Here is an 8,721-nt window from a genome sequence, read left to right as displayed (position 1 = left end):
AATCGATACTGATCACAGATTCAAACTCATTTTCAGCCTCATCTAGACTAAATGTTTGATAAAATATAACCATATAGTGTCAATAGCCTATTTGATGTAGGCCTATGCCTGCCCATTTTGGTTCTTTGGCTCGGCAAAGGACCAACTTAAAATTAGAGAAAAATCATTAGGCTGCAACATGAGTGACAATTTTCATGTCATTGTTGCGACAGAAAATATAAGCACATTACTTAAAAAATAACTTTAAATTGATCCCTCCCCCATAAGCAAATATACGCTACTGCAGTTTAGCAGTTACCACATAAAATAAATTATCCAGAGCAGTTGGCCGTTATTGGTGTCACGGTCATGCGTCCCGGGGCAGCTGTTCAACAGGTACTGAGACTCAAGAGGTGTAGAGTCTCCCAGGAGGGAGAGGCGCTGGATGTGATAGTGAATGCGCTCGCGCTCATTTAAAGCCGTTCGTTTCTCTACGAGGCGGTGCTGCATGCTGTCAATCTGCAGAATAGGAACAACACCGCGCTGATTTAACAAACTGCTCGCGGATTTAATATTCTATCTTAATTTTATCCCCCGTTAATTGTATGGAGAAGTGGTTTGTCTTTATGCGTCGCTCGCAGGCTGGAGGCGAGTGTCCGTGAGGGAGGAGCTATACCGGACATCCGATAAGGAACTACGAGCTTCATTGAACAGGGTGAGAGACGCGCAAGCATTAGTGCATTGTTTTACAGTGAGTGCAAAGGATGGGGAACGAGCGAGGTGAGGCAGCAGACAGCCGTCTGTCCCCTTGCTGGTGACCGAGATCAGCGGCTGATGCGATCTGAGATCTCCTGACATTGTTGCTGAGCTGTGAGCAGGAAACGCCGCTGCAAAACACAGGCCTGCCAATGAATGAATGAATGAACGAAATAAGCGCGGAGCGATGCTTTATTGTTTTGTATCGCGGTCCGTGCGAGCATAACCACGGCTGCGCTCTTTTGTTTTGTTTCGGACGCTCTCTGGCTGTTGAACTTGCTGTTCGCGAAAGTGTCAATATGGATGGAGACAATTGACACCGTTAGCTCGTGTGTTTCCGGTAGGCTATAACGGATCGTTGTATCCCAGTGAAGTGTTTGTCAACACCGGCGCAAGAGGCGGGGTTAATCATTGTTTTGAATAGCTTGCTGATTGAGTAATGGCTGTCTCATTTTATACATGTAACAGCTGCTGTATTATGCTATCGTTATGGACTATTATCTCATCATAGCTGTAATTTTGCTCAAAACTAGGGTGCAAATTATGGACCAGCCCTTCCTAATTAAAGCTTGGGGTGTCTTCAAAGTAACGTTAGCCTGTGTTGTTGGTAGAAGCCTTTTCAAATAGTAAAATTTGTAAAAGGCAGGTTTGTCAGTATACACTAGTAGGATTAGGATATAACTGCGTTAGACTGATGAGGTAACCATAGCAAGTCCTGTCATTTATTTTAGATTAAAACATTTTACGTCTCAAAAACGATTTTACACACTACACTTAGGCTACTTTACAGTAGGCCTACTTCACAGTATATAAAACATGTCTTTTGTCATCATTATTGAACTTATATTTCACTAGGAAGCCGTTTGCCAGTATGACTGCCGTCAGGCAGAGGAAGGGCAGCAAAGGGAAGGAGCCCGGGCCCAGCATTCAGAACCTGAAGCCAGAGTGTATAACTGAACCTAGAGAGTGGTTTGCAACAGGTCAGTGCTGTTTGTTACAGAAGTAGATGAGTACATTTAGGGGATACCCAAAAATGAAAATCATTTTTTATATCATCATTTACCATACCATCATGTCGTCCCAGATTTAAATGGACTTCTTTCTTTAGATGAACACACACACACACACACACACACACACACACACACACACACACACACACACACACACACACACACACACACACACACACACACACACACACACACACACACACACAAACAAAAAAATGATGTTTAGAAAAACAATTCTCCGCTGTGAGCGATATAATTCAAGTAAATGGCAATATAAAATTGGAAGCTTCATAAACCACGCAAGCGATTACGATGGCAACTATAGTGTTCTAGTGCATGAATAATTTTGAAGTAAAATATTAGGGCCCGGATTCACAAACAGGGTTCAGATTTAGCCAGGATTAGGCTAGTCCTTTGTAAAATTGGGACATTTTTTTAAACATAGGCTACCTTAGAAAAACCATTACTGGTGTGAATATTGAGATAAAACAATAGCACTGACATATTTTAAGAAATGCCAGTGCAAGTTGCTTTGAGTTAAAACAGCTCAAACATGCATTTTAGTTTGGGACTAGTCTGTGAAACCGACCATAGGTGTGTTAAACTATAAACCATACCGGTAGTTTCTGGTCAACTGTGATAACAAGCTTGAACTCATGAACGTGTGTATGACGGTTGAGTGGAAATGATATGGTTTATAGTTTCAAAAGTTTAAAATATTATTATTTTCTCTCACACGCCTATTGTTTCAATTCAGAAGACATTGATTCATCCCCTGGGACTGTATGCAGGGCCGGATTAACCATTAGGGCAACTGGGCACTTGCCCAGGGTCATTGTGCCCAGGGGCCTCTGACCTCTTAATCCGGCCCTGACTGTATGGCTTACTGTCATAATCGCTTTGTTTGGTTTTTAAATCGTGAAATTTTATGTTACTATTAACTTGCATTATGTGGACTCACAGAGATGGATTAGCTTTGTAAATAAAATTAATTTGTGTTTTTCTGAAGAAGAAAAAATCTAACGGTATATTTGGGCCGGCATGAGGGTGAGTAAATGAGTGAAATGAGTATTCCTTCAAGTTCAAGCCAGAGCTTTGAGATGTGAATATCAGCATTTTAAGTATTTAACAATTGTTTCACATGTATCAAAGTGTAAAACACTTTTATACATTAGGCATAGTTTGAAATAATATAAAATAAATAAATAAAGGTTGCACTTTATTTTGATGGTCCTCTTTAGACATTGTTGATTACAAGTTACGTTGCACCTACATGTCAACTAACTTTCTTTAAAGTATTAGTGGATTATTAGTAGACTGCTTAAAATCTGCTAACTCTTTATTGTGATGCTCCTCCAACAGACATTCTACTGACAATAAAGTGCATGTCAACATATTATACTAACCTTAACCCATCCATTCTTCTTCTAACCATTTCCCTACTCCTAACAGTCTTCTAATACTCAACCAATACTCTAGTGAGAGTTAATTGACATGTAGGTGCAACGTAACTTATAGTCAACAGAATGTCTAAACGGGACCATCAAAAAAAAGTGTACCACAATAAATTGGCTAATACAGTATCAAAATATTATACATAAATAGCCATATAATATTAACCATAGATCAGTGTGGATGTCTCTTGTTTATCATGTGGATTGTTTAATATTGTGGTCCGACTCCGAGTGATAATGTTGTCTTTCTCTCCAGGTGGATTCTCATGGTGGACAATATTGTGTATAACCATTGGCTCAATAGTGGGAGTTAGCCTGGGCTTGCTATGCTGCATCTATGTTGCTACACTTCATGAAAATGACCTGTGGTTCTCCAATATAAAGGTAAAGAGCTTTTTTTGTTCAATGTTCTGAAACAAAGTTATACAACCTTCCATTTGGGATTCATTTTCTTTTCAATCTTTGGTGAAAAGACAGAGGTCTTTTTAGTGTTCTTAGGCTACTTGACTAATATAAACAACAGCTCAAGAGATCTAGATTCATAATGTGTGGTTGTGTTTAGTCAGTCATGGTGTTCTCATCTGTCCTATTTTTCATGCATTTCCTCTTGTAAAAGAATTGTTTTCCATATGTGCTGAAAGATAATTTCCCTCTTTGGCATAAGAGTCACATAAACATTTAGCCAGAGTTTGGGCTGCAGATCATGTTATGACTTCCAGACCTAAAACAGAGGAAACCACCATGCCAAAAAAGTTATGTCATGTTCAGTTGGATAAATCAGCATGTCCCTCTATCCCAGATCACTCATTAAAATAAAGCAGATCAGGAGTAGTTTAACCACATGTCCCAATCAATACAGGATTTACCGCCGCTGGTTTTGCAATAAATCACCATTTATTTTTTTATGTTCTTTTTTTATTTATGGTGCCGTGCAATTTGAGAGACCTTTTTATTTTTATTTTTGGAACCAAGGCCTTGTTTTCATTTAGTGAAGCTAACAGCAGCCAAACCTGCTGCTTTTATGCAAGCATTGAACATTTTTTGCTCAAATTATTTTGCTTCTCAGAAGACATAAATACTCTGACTGACAATACATTACACTTCATAATACCAGATAAGAGCACTTTTCTTTCAGAATGTGATGTCAGGATATTTGTAGACTTGTGAATTCATTCTTTCTTCCGGCTTTTGTAGAATATTGAATGGTCTGAAGAGCATATTTAATAATTACTGTATCCTGAACGAGTTCCTGATTACAGTACGGTACATTCTTCATCTAGGCTAAAGATGCAACATAAAGGTTGACACTGTAAACGAATGGTTCCAAACCCAATTTCTGGAGAACCCCAACACTAAACATTTTGGGTTTCTCCCTAATTAAACCCACCAGATTCAACTTGTTAATAGAGACTCCAAGCTCTAAAATGGGGGCCAGATGAGGGAGACATTGCTGCAATAGTAATAATTATTTTTATGTATGAGACATTACAGTTACACCTGGTTAATATAGTGCAGCACGTGGAATGCATAGCACAAAAGGTCATCTCAGGTTTAAAATTAAGTCAGAGTGCGACAGCAGTGGAAAAAGGAAACTCATGCACGCTGGCTGGTATTTATGACTTGCTTATGAGTCATCCTACTTTCATCTGCACTCTTGCTTTTCGGAACGTGACTGGAAGCTTCAGGGACTGGATGACCACTGCTTTTGTCCCCATATGTTTCTTTCATTCTTCGGTTGAAGAACGCCTCAAGTGAGCATTTGAGGAAGACTGTGCTTTATTTGCAGGCAAATAAATCACCTGTTCTGTTTCAGAGGAAGACCTGTGGGAATGTGGTTAGCAGCTAATCAAATGTTACTGCAGAGAGCCTCTGTTAGAAACACAGATTCCATGTTATTTTTATAATCGTTTCCACTTTTTTAATGGAAACCAGCGGTACATTTCACAGGGGCTTTGTAAATGTTCTCAGCAGGTGTTGGTGTTCCAGTATCTTAAGTTTCGTAACTGACGATATTGCCATGATTTTTGAACAAAGGCGTTTGAAGTCACGTGTTTTTCCTCTGGGATGACGCACTACAGCAGGAGACAGATGCTTTTGGGACACTCCTAAATTCGTTGCGTGTGAAGTCATGTCCACAACGGTCTTAATTTCAAGCTGGACGTTGTTCCATCGTTTGTTCAAATAACTGTTTTTGCAAATGCTCTTAAACCTTTTTTTTATTTTATTTTTAATGATGTTCCAAGCTTTTTTCCCCCCCTTCTTTTTTTATATATTTTTCCTGACTTTCAAGAGGTCACCAGTTGTGCGGCCCACATGCCTCCCCCCCTGTCTCAGCCCCTCTCTGATCACATGTAAAATGTTCCTCCGGCAGATTGCTGTTTGGTGGCGACTGGAGCTTAGAATGATCTCATGAGGTTTTGTTTTATTGTTTTAATACATGTGCTATGAAGTTTTTGGGCATGTAATTCTGGAAAGACCGATAAACAAAAGAGCTTGCGGTCTCAAACAGGGAAAGAGAGAGGGACATTTAGGAAAGACGGGAAAGACGTAGGATAATAGTCCTTGAGAATGAGGGTTCGTAGCAGGAGGAAGAGCAATTCGAATGATAATGTAGGGACCGCCCTGGATAGACCACCTTTGCTATACTTTGGGGCAAAAGACAATCCGAGGGATTACAAGAGTGGGCAGAGGGGCACAGAAGAGTGCCTAAAGCTTTCATGGAATCACATTTCTGGACAAAACTGTTGGCCGGCTGTTGTCATAGCAGCAGGATTACTGTTGGCAGGGGTTATTGGGCTGTTTCATGCATGGTGTGTTTATTCTATACACGAGAACCTGCTGTGGTTTTCACACTTAAAGGTAAGCAGAAGCAGGATCTGTCTTAATTTTTGCTGCAAGAATTTTGCTAAGAAATGTTGTGGAATGAAGATGTGAATGCGTGCTCTTTGTATAAGGACAAGCAGTATTGGTCATTTGTTCAGGTTTTGTTCAGTTGTGATATCTCCATTGTGTTATGTTCTATAGTACCCTCATTAATATACTATGTTTTTAAACCGACTCTTTGTGTTTGACTTTTTCAGAAGAAATTGGTTTTAGAAAAATAAAAGTCTCTTCAAACCAAAACCAAATCTCATGCAATTCTAATCTTGAGGAGCATATGGATCTTTTTTGTTGGGATGTTGTTTAGTTCTGAAAACTGCTTCCACTATAAAACTCCACCATATTTACAACACCTGTTTTTTTTTTTTCTTCCTCAAGACTTTTATTGCGAATGAAATCTGAGTTTATTCTGGGCAGATAGCTGCACTGATTTCTTTTTCAGATGGGAAATGTATTTCATTTTGACACCATTTACTCCTGTTGTGCTTCTTGTCATAGGTCATTTTTACTGAATCTTATCCTCTCTTCTTGCATTTGTAGGAAGTCGAGCGTGAAATCTCCTTCCGGACAGAATGTGGCCTTTATTACTCCTACTACAAACAGATGTTGAAGGCCCCTTCTGTACAGCAAGGTACAGATATCTACTCACAAGATATATACAACTATATGAACACCCTTGCATAATGCCATCTTTCTGATAGAAGTTTAAAGGGATAGTTCAACCTAAAATTTAAATTAAGTCATCATTTACCCACCCTGGTGTTGGTCTAATGCCGTATGGCCTTCTTTCTTTTATGAAACACAATGGCATTTGGACCACAACAGACCATTTAATGGCAGTGAATACCGACCAGCATCATGCTTTGTAAAATCTCATGTGGCGCATGCTGTTTATTCCAAGTGTTCTGGGACTATATGATATGGTTTAGTGAAAAACAAGCCTAAATTTAATGTATTATTTAAAATTCTTGACCTTTGCCGTTCGTTTTCTCTGCCCAGAAAAAGCACACATGTTGTGAGAAATCAAGATTAACAAAAATGAGACATGAAATAGGCCAACATCTAATGTACCTTCTTCTCTGAGGTGAATATATCTGTTGTGTTCATCATAACAAGGAGGAGTTATTTTGTTCACATCTGTCAGACAAACGGAGTTCCGGTCTGGTGATATTGGACTCAGTGATGAAGGGTGCACAGATACTTTTTTGGGGAGGAATTCTAGGTGTTGTATTTAATGTAATGTTGTGGGTTTTTTTTATCTTGATTTCTCACAAATTGTTTTTTTCTGAGCGAGGAGGAGTCAACTGCAGTGCTAATAGAGTCTTGCGAATGGAGGACCAACGGCCAAGGTCAATTTTGTTGAATAATACATACAATTTCAGTTTGTTTTTCACTAAACCCTATTTTATACCCCAAGAACACTTGGAATATACGGCATATGTTGCATGGGATCATTCTGTGATACTTTTTGCTATTTTTTACAAATCTTGATGCTTCTATTCACTGTCATTCACTGCTATTATATGGATGAGCGCATGGACACTTAATTTTTTTTTCCTTTTGTGGTCCATAAAAGAAAAAGTCAAATGCCAATAGACCAACAAGAGGGTGAGTAAATTATGACTTCATTTTCATTTTAGGGTGAACTATTCCTTTAAGTTCTTAGTTGTTATTTTTAATGTAGTAATATTGCTCCCATAGGGAAATTATTATTCTATAATCACTGTCTGTAAGTGTAAAACATTTTTAAGTACCTATGATCCCATTTTCTTACTAACCCTAAGCTTTTTTTTTTTTGTCCATAACAGCAAGTTTCTTGCACAAGTTTGCTTTCCATTATCACTTATGTAATCCGAGAGCTATCGAAGGAATGTCTCATTACGTAACCATATCAGCGTGACTGGTCTCAGAAAAAGGAAAGGAAATGCACAACTTTGCTCTAAATGGTCTTTGCTCATGCTAATTGGCTTAACAGCCCCATTTGGAATGGATTTTCTTTGTGCTCCTACACTGAAAAACAAATACAATTCGGTCATTACCCATTGAGACTGAAATGGTAAGAACCGCAGCGATGCCAAAAGCTGTTCTCTAGACACCACTACAATTGTGCCTTTGGACTTATAGTAAAATAAAAGCATGTTCAGAGCATTGCTTTTGTATTAAGCAATCACTGAAATTGATTACTGTAAACTGTCACAGCTGTAGTATTATCTACAGTAGTATAAATAAAAGTCGAGGTTGTTTTTATGTTAAATTTTGAAATCCACTTCCATTATTGCATTTAGTGGCAATTTCGGCCCACATTTACTATAGTAGAAACCTTTGAAATCATTGTTGAATTGTAAGTAAGTATTAATTAAGCCATACTGCTATACAAAGGCAAAATATACTAACTATACATTTAGTCAAAAAAGTATTTTAGACTACTGTAATATATCTGTGTTGTAACTGATGGGTTTGCCTCAACTATTCTTAGTTTGATACTGAAGTAACCAAAATAAATCCAAACAAGATCTTTCTATATTGTAGTGTTGGTGTAGCTTACTGTGTTTTGCCTTTGAAATGCAGTATCCACAGAAAAAAAGAAATATAATTATACACATACACTATTCAAACGTTTGGGGTTAGTAGGATTTAAA

At 38.3% G+C, this 8,721-nt stretch overlaps 1 protein-coding gene across 7 annotated transcripts in view; it reads left to right on the top strand.

Annotated features, from left to right (window-relative positions):
* Window positions 1-301: 301 nt before the first annotated feature.
* dpy19l3 (dpy-19 like C-mannosyltransferase 3) overlaps window positions 302-8,721 on the top strand; it is a 43,766-nt gene continuing 35,346 nt past the window's right edge. Inside the window, exons 1-4 of one of the 7 annotated variants that reach the window (XM_079596372.1) lie at window positions 302-375; window positions 1,591-1,715; window positions 3,459-3,586; window positions 6,623-6,713. In XM_079596372.1, the coding sequence (XP_079452498.1) occupies window positions 1,607-1,715; window positions 3,459-3,586; window positions 6,623-6,713 (328 nt within the window). In that variant the 5' untranslated portion in view covers window positions 302-375; window positions 1,591-1,606. Of the gene's footprint in view, window positions 1,076-1,135; window positions 1,435-1,590; window positions 1,716-3,458; window positions 3,587-5,549; window positions 6,062-6,622; window positions 6,714-8,721 lie in introns of those variants that run through there. The other 6 variants (XM_079596369.1, XM_079596370.1, XM_079596373.1 and 3 more) reach the window with 6 other exon arrangements.

The sequence above is a fragment of the Phoxinus phoxinus genome (genome assembly GCF_949152265.1).
Source record: "Phoxinus phoxinus genome assembly, chromosome: 2".
Taxonomy (NCBI): Eukaryota; Metazoa; Chordata; class Actinopteri; order Cypriniformes; family Leuciscidae; genus Phoxinus; species Phoxinus phoxinus.
The sequence above is the reverse complement of the archived record's forward strand: the minus strand, read 5'-3'. Positions and strand labels throughout refer to the sequence as shown.